The sequence below is a fragment of the Polypterus senegalus genome, chromosome 1 (genome assembly GCF_016835505.1).
Source record: "Polypterus senegalus isolate Bchr_013 chromosome 1, ASM1683550v1, whole genome shotgun sequence".
NCBI classification, from domain to species: Eukaryota; Metazoa; Chordata; class Cladistia; order Polypteriformes; family Polypteridae; genus Polypterus; species Polypterus senegalus.
Genome location: NC_053154.1, coordinates 100,509,470 through 100,524,489, shown reverse-complemented (window position 1 = coordinate 100,524,489; position 15,020 = coordinate 100,509,470). Strand labels below are relative to the sequence as shown.

At 37.6% G+C, this 15,020-nt stretch overlaps 1 protein-coding gene and 1 long non-coding RNA gene across 29 annotated transcripts in view; one reads left to right on the top strand and one right to left on the bottom strand.

Moving 5' to 3' along the window:
* LOC120529945 overlaps window positions 1-4,813 on the top strand; it is a 39,837-nt gene extending 35,024 nt beyond the window's left edge. The window contains exon 2 of the long non-coding RNA XR_005633821.1: window positions 3,749-4,813. This is a non-coding gene — a long non-coding RNA (uncharacterized LOC120529945). The remainder of the gene's footprint in view (window positions 1-3,748) is intronic.
* Window positions 4,814-6,953: 2,140 nt separating this feature from the next.
* madd (MAP-kinase activating death domain) overlaps window positions 6,954-15,020 on the bottom strand; it is a 252,051-nt gene continuing 243,984 nt past the window's right edge. For 16 of the 28 annotated variants that reach the window (XM_039753998.1, XM_039753924.1, XM_039754023.1 and 13 more), the window contains 4 exons: window positions 10,727-10,735; window positions 10,340-10,409; window positions 7,652-7,698; window positions 6,954-7,161 (listed from right to left, as the gene is read on the bottom strand). In XM_039753998.1, the coding sequence (XP_039609932.1) occupies window positions 7,048-7,161; window positions 7,652-7,698; window positions 10,340-10,409; window positions 10,727-10,735 (240 nt within the window). In that variant the 3' untranslated portion in view covers window positions 6,954-7,047. The remainder of the gene's footprint in view (window positions 7,162-7,651; window positions 7,699-10,339; window positions 10,410-10,726; window positions 10,736-15,020) is intronic. The other 12 variants (XM_039753975.1, XM_039754040.1, XM_039753983.1 and 9 more) reach the window with 2 other exon arrangements.

Sequence of the window (15,020 nt, the reverse complement as noted above, 5' to 3'; positions counted from 1 at the left end):
CTGAAGTGTGAACAAAATCATTAGTCTAGTAATAAATAACTGAAAAATAATACTCGAAGAATAAGTCTGCCAAATGAAAACAGTTGCTCAGTCCATTAGATTGTAAACTAGTTGTAAAAAAAAAGTTATAAAGTTATCAACGAACAGCAGCGACCAGTCCCACCAGCATTTGCTCGTCCAGAAGGAAGGCTATATTGTGTCACTGGTATAAGTTGGTGGTGTGGGAAGTAACTTCTAGACACACATCACACTTGTTAATGTCAACTGAGCTTCAACCGAGCATAGAATCAGGTGCCCATGGGCATCTCATTGTGGCCACAGCTTACACTTTATCACAATGAGCATCATCTGAAGCTAGCTGCACAAAAATGAGAGTGACTTCAGTGAACTGAACAGTCGCAGCTCTCAGTTCAATGCAGCGCCTTTGGGATGAGGTAGAATGGGAGGTTTCCAACTTGAATCTGTGGCTGAAAGTCCTGCTGAATCTGCATGATGACATTGAATCAGCATGGACTGAAATCTCAGAAGATTGTTTCCAAAACTTAATTGAATCCATGCCTTGAAGAACTTGGGCTGTTCTGAAGAAAAAATGGGGCCCTACAAGCTGCTACAGAAGTTTACCTGGTAAACTGGGAGTCCCGTAATTATTGAACTGATTTCAGTCAGTACAGCTGGAGCAGCCCCAGCCAGACTCATTTTGTGTTCTTACCATTGATGTGAATTGTTGTCTAAACAGATGGTTCAGCTCACAGTCTATCGTTGTAGACGTCACAGATATTTGTGTACTTATGATCCAAAATGTTCTTTACTCTTGTTGGACAAAACGTGCTGATGAAATTTTTGGAGAAAATCTTCCATGACAGCAAAGAAGACTACAGGATATGCACATTCTAACTGTATTTGCTCCAGCAGTTTGAGTATTTTCGTATGTTTTATGATTGTTTACAGGTGGTAGAACCTGTTTTTTGAGGTTGTTTGATCATTTGAACATGATCTGGGGAGGTTTTATTAACATTCCATTTTTTTGTTTATGCAATGCGGTAAGATGAATCATGTGAACAGGCGTGTCACATCAGATACATCATGGCATGTTACATTGCACATTATCCCTCAGTGGATAACACTTCTTGAACTGTAATCCTAGGGTAGTTAGCGTCATTACCATTGAACCCTAGCCTACTATGGGTTTTGACCTCCTTTTTGACTTCTAAATCTCATGTCGACCGTCGTGTTTTAGTTATTTCAATTTCCTTTAAGAACTGTATTCAACCTCCTATTTGTCAGTCTGTTGTTCCCGGTCAAGAAACCACACTTCCAATGTTCTACTCGGAACTTGGAAGATTTTTTTTTCTAAACAGAAGTCCCTCCATCTCCCAACCCAGAGAGCTTAAGACTGTGCTATCAGTATTTTTCCTATTGCTCCTCTGCCTAAGAGACAATTTATTCTTATGACACAATGAGCCTGAGCAATGGATGATTACATTCAGGATAATTTGGCTACTCGGTTTATTTGTCCATCCAATAGTCCTTTGGCAAATTTGGATTATTTATTTTAGTTACTAAGAAGGATGGTTGTCTCCGTCTTTGCATTGATTTTCATGAACTCTGTAAGATTACGGTCGAGAATAAATATCCTCTTCTACTACTTTCAACAAACGTGATCTGCATAGTGCTTACAATCCATACCAAAGGAAAGGGTAAGTGGAAGACTGCTTTTAACACGGCCTCTGGATGTTATGAATACCTCCTCATGTCATATGCTTTGGCAGTTTTCCAGTTGTTCGTTGTTGACATCTTTCCTGTTCTATTAGGACATGTGTTAGTATATATCGATGATATTCATCCATTCATTATCCAACCTGCTATATCCTAACTACAGGGTCACGGGGGTCTGCTGGAGCCAAACTCAGCCAACACAGGGAGCAAGGCAGGAATAAAACCCTGGGCAGGGCGCCAGGCCACCGTAGGGCACACACACACTAGGGACAATTTAGAATCACCAATGCACCTAACCTGCATGTCCTTGGACTGTGGAAGGAAACCCACGCAAACACAGGGAGAACATGCAAACTCCACGCAGGGAGGACCCAAGAAGCGAACCCAGGTCTCCTAACTGCGAGGCAGCAGCGCTACCCACTGCGCCACCCGACGATATTCAGATTTCTTTAAATACATTATATGAATTCTCGTATTAACTATTAAAGAAAACAGATTCTTTCTTGGCTCTGAGATAACAATGTTTGTGAAACTCGAGTTTCAATGAACTGTAATGTTTTTCTGATATCGCATTAGTCATTGGGGTATTCAGATGGACCTTGAGAAGGTTTCTACAATTCTTAGTTGGAGACCTCCAGAAAATTTGAAACAGATCCAATGTTTTGTGGGATGTGGTAACTTCAAAATGAGGGGCAAAAAAAGGGTATGGACCCTCAGGCTCGATTTACATCTGCTTCTGTTTTTCAGCACCTTACCTTTTCATGTAGAAGTGGGCACATCAAGTACAGTGTTTCAGTAGGGTCTGAATATTTTCCTGATACCAACAAGCTGTACCTTTGCTCTTACTTAAAAATAAAAAACCCGTCAACCACTGAATTATAATGTGAGTGATCAGGAGATGTTAGTAATTACAATGAATTGCCACTAGAAGAATAGTGTCATTGGCTGAAGTGTGTGACTCGTCAGAACGTGACCTGTTTAAAAATCTGTAAAACACTCAAATGCCAGCAGTGGTGGTTGAAATACTTGATTTTTTTAAGGTTCTCTCTTAATTGGCCCGACCATCTCTTTACTCATCTGAGGTTTCAGAAGGTGAACTGTCCCACTGAAACCCACTGAATTTTTACAGTTATTTTTAATGGTCTGTTTTTCAAGAATTATGAAATTTGTAACAGATCCAAATCTCAATCAGAATCTAAATTTGGTGGTGTTGTAGCCAGTTGTCACGTCCTTGGGAGAATAGTATGGATGACCTTATTTTGGACCTTCCTCCTTCCAGTGGGATGAAGAGGTTAGGGATCTGTGCCAGCAATCGGAAAATTGCCAGTTCAAATCCCATAAACACCAGAAGTGACTCTACTCCACGAGCAAGGAAGGCCCTTAACCTGCAAATGTCCCATCCTGTATGACATTAATCTGCATCCAGGTCCTCCAACTTGAAGGCAGAACATGGGGGCTGGTGACAGGATTGACACTCCAGCCACTATTAAAAAAAAAAAACAAAACAAAAAACTGTTCAGTGTGGTGCTGAGGTGTCATCCGGGTGGGTGCAGCAACCCCTCTCTCCTTCCAAAAGGTCATACTGTAATTCTGGTCATTGTGGACCACTTTTCTAAGAGTGCTCATTTTGCACCTTAAAAATCCATTTCTATTGCAAAAACTTTTCATTCATTCCAATTTCAGGCATCATGGGAGTACAAAAATCAATTCTCTCTGACTGAGGGCTTCATTTCCAGGTTTTGTGAAAAGGTGGGCTTTAAGGTTAAACTTGGGTCGCAATATTATCTGGAGTGTGACTTATTATCTGAGAGAATGAAACCGGATTTGGAGAAGTTCCTGAGATGTACCATTAATCCATTTCCATGAAATTGGCCTGACATGTTGCCATTGGCTGAATTTTCACATAATATTTTATACAACTTCTCTATCAAGAAGTCTTCATTTGAATGCCAATGATAATTTAATGACTCTGCTGTTTTAGTGTACTGAGCATCAATTTCTGCAATTACAGATTTTTTTATCATCATTACAGGACAACTGGAATCAGCTATGGCAACAGCAGGATCCTCTTCCAGGTCATATGTTGAAAAAAGCAAATTTCAAGGTTGGCCAGATGTGACTTGCAAGTTGGAACATCAATTTGAGGCTGCCATCCTGTGAATCTGGTCCAAAGTATATTGACTCTTGCACAGTTTTTAGGCGAGTAATGCCCGTTACTTATTGACTGGCATTATTATTTTCAAACCATGATATTCATTTCACGTTTCATAACTGAAATCAGTCCATGTGTATTGATTTCCTATTTCCTTTCCTCTGGAGGCTGATGGTCATCCTGAATTTGAGATTTACAATATATTTGATTCCAAGAAGTATAGTTTAGGAGACGACTACCTGATGGATTAATAGGATTATGGTCCACAGGACTGCTTCTGAGTTTATGAAAGAGATATGCACGTCTCATGTCCTCTGGCCCAGTTCCATTAGTGTTTTTCTACCAAGCCAGATGACTGTATATGGACACCTTTTAATACTTGCATTTTGGTTAATTTTATTTTTTTTTTTTAACCATGTAGAATTTGATTTTGCGGTTGTTTTTGTAATTTTTATGGAATTTGACAAAGTTTTACTTTATTCCTGGTCCATTTCTTTTTTTTGTGCGAGGCTGTAAGATGTGTCACCTGATTACATCATGGGATGTGACAATATACAGAAATATGCTGGTGTCCACATTACACATTATTCCTCAGTAGATAAAGCTTACTGAAGACCAATTCTAGCTTAGTTAGCTTCTTTTACAAGTTGGTTTAGTTTTTGATCTCTTATTTGACTTTCATTTCCGATTTTCAATTTGTCCTTGTGTTTAGGTTGCCTGACTGGTAGTCTTTAATGGCTCTGACTTGGCATTCCCTTTTGACTAGAATTCTTGCTTCACGTTATCATCTCCTGGTTATTTTTTTTGCTTATAATAATCCTTCAACACCAGCATGTCCTAACAGGTAGCATCAACATCAGGGATAAAACAATGGTTAGAATTACAGTGAGTTCTCTTGGAAAGTACTAAAGCCTGCATTTTATCATTAAACATTATATATTGAAAGAGATATAGTTTATTGTATTTATTGCTTTTCTAAATGTTGACAAAAAGTTTACAGATCGTCACCATCTGCACGTGCTGGACAGCAATCCTGACAGAACAAAAAGTACAGCAGCCAATCAGTTGAGTAATGGCATCAGTTATTCCTTCATGAATCCAGATTTCTCAGGTATGAATGAATGTGCAGCTGTCTATTGCTCCAAGGTGTGTTGAAAGCCGCAGCCACAGTTCATCCATCTTGTTTCCCAGAGACTGCACATTATCCAGGAGCAAACAAGCAGTAGTGGTTGGTTCTGTAAGTTAGTTTAATTGAAGCTCTACCTGCTGTCCCAGTTTCTGTTTGTGCTGTTTATTTTATACGCCTGACTCTTCTTAGCAGACCAAGTCTAGGATTACTTACAGAGATCTGAGCAAGTAAGACAGCCAATGTCTGTCTGCAGTGGAACAGCGGCAAGTTCCCCAAGAGGCTAAGAAGAACCGGCCATCTGAGCACCTTCAGAAACTGGCAGATGGTGGTCACACCAAACAGTATTTGTATGTGTTTAAAATTCAAATCAGTAAATATGAAGCTTTAGCATCATGAACCAATTTTGTTTTCGTAAGAAATATCCATTTTTCAGTAAAGTAAAAAATAACAGAAATAATAAAACTGCACAACTGTGTGAGAGCTAATAGAGCCGCCAAAAGTGCTATGCTGATATCTTGAGTTTTATGGACCTGGGCAGTGCAGCGAATTCCATTTTCTAATGTATAATAAAGCTGACACTAATTTTAATGCTGTGCTCAGAAAACCAGTGGAAGGGCACTGGTGGGCTATGTTACATTTTCAATATAGGCAGCATATTAAATATACAGGTAGGGAAATACCAATGATAATACAGAATATTCACTCAAACGACCACTTGGACAGGATTCTTTATTCTCACATTCTTCAAAGCTGTACAACCCCTATAAATACTCTTAATACTGAAATATTTACACCAGATATCCCCAATATTTAAACCATTTATATAGCAGCAAACTGATTTTTTTTTTTGTCAACTACAGCAGGTATTTTTGGTCAACAAACACAAGAACAAATTTGCTGCAGAAGGACACATATAGCAGTATTTAAATTAAATATTTACAGTTAGATTAACATCAGAGTGTTTTTTTTTTGCTTAAATATTCACTACATGGAAGCAGTAACAATGTGCAAGATTGTAGCTATAAATGGATGTGTATATATATATATATATATATATATGTATATATATATAGACACATACATACAGTGTGTGTGTGTGTGTGTGTGTGTGTATATATATATATATATATATATATATATATATACATACATATATATACACACACACACACACACGTACATACATTGAACAGTTTCTTTCTATTTTTAATAATTAGTAAAATAAAAAACAAAACAAAATGGAAAAACATGATAGCTATGGCTACATTATTCCTTACACAGTAATAATCACAGCTCATAATGTTCCGGCAAATAAAGAGAAACACATATTCTGAAGCAGGCGACATGACCGTGAGTCATCTTCAAGATAACTGGGGTCCACTGCAAAGCTGCACCTCCTTTTGTGCAAAATTTGCCTTTCTGCTGCCAACGACAGGGCAACGGACTTTATCAAGCCTGGCCACTACAGTGCCTGCAGTTTGCATGCACATCTACAAACACACACAACATAACTAATAGATTGGTGGAGCTGTACAGTTGTTATTCTGTCATGTGATTTGCTCTTTGCCAGAATATGCTATCAAAAAAAATGCATGACTTTTTAACAAAAAAAACTGTAAAACTTTTTTAAAACATATACCAAGAATGGCAAAACAGTCTGACCCACTGACCTACTATTTTTCAAAATCTCCCTCTTTGTGTTCCTCTGATTTACTCAGGAGCTGCTCTATTAACATCCCTGCCTCTACATCAAAAATAGGACACAGTCGTAAGGAAATTTCTCTTTTCCATTTGACTCTTTGACCACCACATTTAAAACACACATACTAAAATGGGAGTTGGTGACTATCACTGCTAGTAAAACAATTTTGACCTCTGTGTTAAAATGGGGTCCAGAGTTTTAAAAGTAAAAATAAACAGCGGGTCTGCAGCAAATAAAAATAGACACACTTTACAGCTGAATGCATAGTAAAACACAAGACAATGGAGACCAATGGGAAGTGGACAAAAACTCTTCACGGAACATTGGTCAGGCCAAATATCCAAAGTGCTAACTGGGGACAAGTCTTGGAGAAGGAACTTTTGCTTTATTCTCTGCTTCTTTTCCGCGTACCGCTGCCATGTAGGAGAAGAGACACAACACAGAATAGCAGATCTGGTGAGCCTGGTGTGAAAGGAAAGAGTGACAAAAAGAGTTCACAAAAGAGAAGTTACCAGCCAGGCAAACCATACTCACTTCTCCACTCTATTAGTAAATGGCAGCAAATTTAATTAACAGAAATAATGAGATGCTGCCTGATACAGAGCTCCCCATAGGCATACATCATATTATTGCTTATTACATACAGCAGCGTCACAAAGAGACTTCCTGTCTGCCAATAGCATAGCTACACATACTTGCTGGAGTGAAGCATTTGCCTGATTCTGTCAGCAACGTGCATGCTGCAAGATAAACTCTCTAAGAGATGATGTACTCCTGTCATTTATGACCACTAAGCATGTAATACATTCCATTTCCTATTTCTGTGAATAGTATGTATCTACATGTATATAAATGACTATTTTTTGATCATCTTACACTGTGTGACACTGAATAGTGCTGAACAGAGCACCATAGAGTACAAAACATTAACATTTTCATCAAATATACTCACCATTGGAGTCTTGTACTTGTGGATCACCACTTCTTTAGTTTCAGGAACTAAAGCCGAACGAGCAAGAGACAAAACAAAGAGTTCAACATGGGAGACACAGGTAGTAGAAACATACACTTAGTGCGAGGGACGCAGACAGAGGCAAAGGAAATTCAAATTATAAAGTAAATTCTTGGCTATCTGATTGCAGAATACCTCCCAAAACCACAACACCAGGGACACGGCATGGAAAATGTGCTGACAAAAGACTAAGGCCAAGCCAAGCCAGATCAGAATGTAAAGTGAAACGGTGCATCTCAAGCAATATTGGAAGGTACACAACATCTGGTTGCTGTCCCTGGAGTAAGGTGTACCTTATATGTACTGAAATTTAAGCTGTTGCCTCATTCGAGTACACCCAACGTTTTTTGACTTGCACCATTTCACCAGTAAAAGTAGAACTTTACTATTGAGTGATTTGTAGATGCTGCAGTTATTTAGTTCTACATTATGTTTACTCTTTGTGAGCAGAGTGAAAAGTAACCCTTCAGCAGTGTGCATTAAGTTAAAAAGTTAACACTGATGATGAGCATAATGGAATTAAACCAGATCTCCATTTAAACTGGAATACAAAAGTTAGTCAAACTCATTCCGGCATCAACAAATAAGGCTAACACTAGGACTGAAAAATGGGATGAAATCTAAATGAAAATTGAACAAGCACACCCAGTTGGAAAAAAATAATAATACACACCACTTAAGATGTCAAAACCAAGGTAAATGGAAGACTATTACAAAAGAGACATCAATTCACAAATATCTGTGTTTTCACCAGACATACATACATGTGCGTACACTTTTCATTAGCACAAGGAAAATGTTCAGACTGGCTTGTAACCAATTCAAATGGAGACCTTGAGATTAACCTAACTGGACTCCTAATTTCTATGTAGCTTTTCACTTATGACCAGAAAACGCATTTTTAGTGGCTCAAAAGCAGTCTTCAAGAAGGCTTCCTTAGTGGTTATATTTGAATACTGCAAGACCATAGGTCTGGTTAGAGATGGGAAGATTATCACTTAAACAGCTAACAGATACATTACTGGCTAACTTGTTCAGTTAGAGCGAGAGAGGAGAGAGGGGTTGGGAGCATGTGCCGATTACAGTGCGTTGCAGCACCCACCACACGGCGAACCACCCAGATAGAGATCAGATTGCAGTGGGTGACACCTCAGCACAACACTGAACAGTGTGAGGATTGTTTACAGTGCCTGGAGTGCCAATCCCGCCACCAATCCCCGAGTTTTCCCTGCAAATTGGAGGACCTGCTTGCTGGGCTGGATGCAGATTAATGTTATAACCAGGATGGAGCAATTGCTGAGTAAGGGCCTTGCTCAGGGGCCCAACGGAGTACAGTCACTTCTGGCATTTATGGGATTCGAACCAGCAACCCTCCAATTACTGGCACAGATCCCTAGCCTCAGAGTCTACAATTCACCCTCTGCTCTCTCTTCAATTAATAGTAATTCAATTCAAATGAATTTATTCTTGCGCAGAAAGGGGTTACCAAGTGCTTAATTTGGGAAAAGAAATGTTGAAATTCCAATGGTTTAGTTAAAAAGAGCCCAACAGTGATACAATGAGCATGAAAAAAAAAACAAGGCAAAGACCTATCTGTCAGCAAGAAAGGAAAAACGTGCATTTTCATAGTAAACTGGGCATGTTAAATTTAAGAGCATCTATGAAATGAAATGATGGAGACGAGTGCTGTATCACTTAAGAAAGATAAGTAGAGATGTGGCACAACTTTACCTGCTGGAGAATGAAGGTTTTCATAGCAGCAGAGGTGAGAGTACAAATTACAAGTGAGGCACAGAAACAAAGCAGTAACTCATTGGCAACACGAGACATCAGCAGCACTGCTGACTGAAGGAAGGACATACCCTACACAACCAAAGCATACCTTATCAAGGAAACCACCATACCATACAGCAAGATGTGAGAAGCAACCCTAACCAAAACTAACAAATGTTAGCAAGTGTCACCTTACACTATTAAATCTCATTACCACTTAAGACAAAATGATTTCCCAAAAGGCTGTGGTGAAGTCAAAATAATACACAGAGCATGTGGCCCATTCAATTAAGAAGCCATATTGTTAACCCAAGTGAAGTGCTTTGGAACGATTTCTACAGACTTCTAAAGCCTTATTCCTTGTAAACATTGTTAAACATCTACGGTTAACTCTAGAAACGCATGAGGAAAATGCCAAGATCACATGTAGAGGCTCCTAAAAAATACAAAACGATCGCCGAGTGTCTAATAGCCATGTCCACGGGAGAGTAACTGGAAAGAGAGCACCATAGGCAGAAAGACCAGCTTTAATAATGGGTTTGTGACAGAAAGTCAAAGTCTAAGGGAGAGATGTTTATTCTTATCTGTAGAAAATAAAGGTGTGCTAGCCAAATAGCAAACTTTCAGTTGCAACTGTACAGCCGACCTTCTTCCAGGTAATACTAGTATAATAATTCAACAACAAGCACAATCATTTGATATACATGAAAGTGAAATGAAACTTTTGTGACCAAAGTGCAATATTACTTGGTCACAGTGAGCAATTTCTGCCAACTCCCTACACCTCAAAGCCACTGGGGAATCTGAGTTACTGCAGTGTTGCGCACAAACCAAGTATCAAAATGAGGTAATTACCAAATTCCTCCAGGACAAAGACTCCTTTCACTGTATTGCACTTTTTAATGTGATTCAGCTCTATGAAAACCTAAAACAGAAAAAAGCAAAAACAAGGAGAAGTTACAAAGCGATTTGCACACTGCACAAATTCAGAAAATGAAAGGAAAAATGGCAAACACCATTGCACAAAGCAAACACTCTTGATGCTCTAGCAAAGTATGCAACAGCAAAAACGAAAGAGATAGAATGAGTGAGAGAAGCGGTAGACAAAACGAAAAAGAGATACGGAAAAAAGAAATGAAAGAAAGAGAAACAAAACGAATTATGACAGAAATCCACACAGCTAAACAGAACAAAGCAAATCATAATCACTGCTAAGAAGCCAAGCCAGCAGAAGATCAGTACCTTCCGCTCCTTGCAGGAGGAGTAAGCATGGAAGAGAAAGGGATTGCATTAATATTGGAAACAGATATTGGATGCACTTAAGAAACCCTTACACACGGCTGGCACTCACAAACAGAAGATGCAAAGCAAACAATACAGAGGGTCTGCCTCAATTTTCCCTGTTTGTTCCTCTGAGGTATCTTGTCCACCTCCATGCATATCTCCACCAGCAAAGAGAACAAGCAATCAGTGCCTCTGTGTTTCTCAATCCTACCAACCCATCTGAATAAGGTAATCTTTGTAATAGATTTCACACTGAACGAAAAACACTACCAAATTTTAAATTGCATTTCATGAAAGATTCTAACTTAAGGTGATTGACTCCACAAAAACTACCATTTTTTGGTAGACACATGTTTAACAGTGATTATGCTATTATAATTTCAGAGGCAGGCAAAACATCTGAATGGAGCATTTTCATTTCTACATTGTAGACACAAGTATGAATTAGGTTGCCTGATTAATGCCTCCCTCCCTTTGCCAGATACTATCACATGTCTGTCACATAAGTAGTAAGTTGCACAACTTCACAGCTGAGAACCCCCCCCCTTCAGCTAGAAGGATTTCTAAGAATTTTTTAATGATTCAGTTGGCTTTTTTTATTTAAATTGTCATTTCATTTGTTTATGTTATTCGGAAAATCCAGGAATGCAATCATTAATTGATCATGAATATAAATTATGGTCTATATTAAGAAGGGGGATTGTGCACAAAAAATAACTTATTTGGTTAGATTTGTTAAAATTGGCAAATAGCCTCTACAGATCTCCTCCCTGGGCACATCAAATGGAACAAATTGAAAATGAAATATATGTAGCATTGTGCAGATGTTTAACACCGCCATATTATAGTGCTTATCATCCTTACAGTGAGTGAGCTATTTAGGACAAATTTCTAAAAACATAACTCCTGAATTTCAGATTTTTCTGGTGGTCCGAAAACGTGTCAAATGGAAATTTCAATGTTGCTAATTCTGGCTTTAATCTCAATTCCATTTGCCTACATAATCATCAACTACTGCTTCTTTCTGTCTGGACGTCAATTTTTTGAATTTCGGACAAGTACCTCACCTCATTACTGTACATATGATTCACTTATGACTTCACACTAAAATATTAACTTTTCTATTAAGGTGCAATTTACCCCATTTTCAGCACAATGGTTGAGTCAACAAGTTCAGATGAGTTCTTTCACTTTTGAAATATATTTAAAATTGAACATGTGCCTGAACTATAACTTATAATTAAACACAGATAGTTTTTCCCCATTCACAATACAGTATGTGGCATGCAGTTGGGGGTACTTTGTGAGTCCAAGGTATTCTGTCTGACTAGTAATTTTGGTAGTAATAATAGTCCAACTGACTATTAAATCTATTCATTGTGATACTTTTTGGAAAAACGTTTTCTAACAACCCCAAAACTATCTATACAATAAAACACTAATGTTTGTGTATAAGTGTCTGACCCTTTGAAGCAATCAGATTGGTCAATTTCACTGTGCTTGCTTAGTTAAATGTGACCAAGACACGGAGACCCATGAAAGGAAAGAAGTAGGAGGATCAAAGTATTTGCAAGAAAACTAAAGATGTTTTCACAGGGGGCAAGGGAGTTTGGGGAGGTCCCATCAACCACTGATGGTAGTCAAAAATGGACGAGATGCGAGCAGGACACCTCAAAATGACAGAATCTGAGAAGCGGATTTACACAGTCGAGTGAAGAAGCCCTGGCCAAGACAAGTTAAGACACACAACAATACCAAAGAATGGCATAGAACAAACACAAACGGCACAGAGTAAGGCTAGAGATATCAAATATTTTTGGTTTCATTCTAGTTACTGCCTTCAAAATGTAATATAGCTAGTTTAGCACAAGCCCTTTATAGAATTCTTTTTAGAGTGGTACATCAATTGCATCAGTGTCCCAGCAAAAGCACACAGAACAAAATCATGCTGATATAAGCATGTGGAAGCAAAACTCTATGGGTCAGATGGTGAGGCTTATGGTTTACTTGTGTAAGTGCGCTGAGCTCTATGATGCTGCTATGTCAGTTTTATATTATGACATTGACTCTCTGAATATTCTACTATAATAGCTGCTTTTAACAACTACATTTTAGAAAGAATTGTAACATGAGTTATCTTCACTATATTATGAGAAGTCAAAAATCAGAATTGGAAATATCTAAAATCCAGTAATAACTAGTCAGAATGTAAATTAGGGATATCTATAGTGTACTTCACAGTCTGTTACTTTTTTACCCTTGTCTTCTACAAACTTTTCATATCAAGATGCCTTTAATTACATTTTGACTTTTTGAAATGCTTGACAAGAGTTATAACATATAAAGTCTTATGCCACTTTCCATTTCAGATAACTCCAGTTATATTTTCAAATGTCAGGATTCTATTTGGAGATATCCATAATCACATTTTGACTAGACAGAATTTAAAATGTATATATAGATACCTCTAATTAAAGTTGCCTAAAAAAGTCTATGGGAGAAGTTCTGCAATTTTTCTAAGCAAAAATGTATCAAGTTACATACATCTCTAAATATAGTTTCAAATAGGTAAAATTTAACTAAAGATTATCAAAAACAATACCTGGCACAAAACATGTAAGAATGAGCATGAATTTTTTAAAATTAAAACAGCTTGCCCTAAATTCCGCTTCCACTTTAAAAATGTTGATCCAGTTTAGCAACTTACACTGATGTGTCAGGATTTGTACATTTTTCATCCTGCTAGCTCTTCAGACTGTTAAAAAAAAGTCTTAAATTCTAGTCCACAGGTTTTCATAAACTGGCAGCTAGAAGGCACCAAAGCACCTAGAATCTTGGGCTCGTACCAGTAAGTTTAAGATCACATGAATGTAAACTATGTTTAAATCTGTAATACAGTACCTAAAATGTAGTTATTGTAAAGCAAATAACACAGTTCAAATCAATTTTGAGTTTAAATTTCCTCACTATACACAAAAAAGATCCCGTACATAGCCCCCACATTTCTTTTTTGAAAATCACAATAAACATATTCATAGCATTTCCAGTTGTCATAGACTTTTCTAACAGGCTGTTTTGAACACTAGCAATATTAATAACTTTTCAAAAAACTTAGCATGTTTAACCAACAGTTAAGTATTCATACACAGCTGAGCAGTGTACACCTCAAGTAGCTGAAACTGCAGTGAATATACTTGGTGTTTAAAAAAACATTCTGACTACAGTCGGCTACAATGCAAATATAATAAGACAGCATAAGCACAATTTCATCTATACAGTATACACAGTATGCAGATAGGTACAATGAAAAACTCATACTTCCAAGGCTTAGACGTTAAACACATGTAAGCAAAGGACCGAAAAAAAAAAAATTAACCATCACAAAAGATGACAGACATGTGTTTATGTGCACTCAGTTTACACAGACTATTGCTATTATTCTGCACAGAAAGCCAACATAACCAAAACAAGCTGCATGGCAGTGTCTACACACCATCTTAGAGTCTCAGAGTATACAATACAAGTACAAGTATGTTTATTTTCACCATAGCAGGACAACAATTCTCTTTCTGTTAAAGCATTTTTGTAACCAAGGACAAACTACTTGACTTCAAATACACATCACCATCTACACAGTGTCACGCGAAAGAAATGCAGTGGAAACACAAACTGCCTTTGGTGAAATCACTTCGGGACCACACACAGTAAACATAGGCAAATTTTATAAGAAATTTTTTTTTTTTACAAAGTTTCTGAAAGAAGGGACCAGCATGTTTAGCATAATTTCCCTTAAAAAGGTTTCCAACACTGTTATAAAATTTGAACTGGACCACACATCAGGCATTAGAAAGTGACACCATGATACAATAAAAAGTGACACTATGATATATTAAAAAAGACAGTGAAAAAGCAGACATAGTACAAGATACACAAGACCTGAATGTACAGAGGGTAAATAGTGTGCATGGGTGGAGTTGAGTGCAAAGATTTTAACAAACTCTGCATAAAATAAGGAAGCACACAACAGTTCATCGCATTTGCATGTTCTTGCAATTCTGTGTTTCATTTTAAAACTCAGTTTTACTTTTTTCAATTTGGCAGGCTTCAGTTATACCACTAAAGCTATCTGATTACATGCAAACAGTGAACAAAATACAGGAAGATACCAAGAAGAGTTTGAGATTATTTATATTTAGATAAAGATGCAATCTTCTGCATTTTTAAGCTTTGTTTCCTTAACTGTAAATTACAT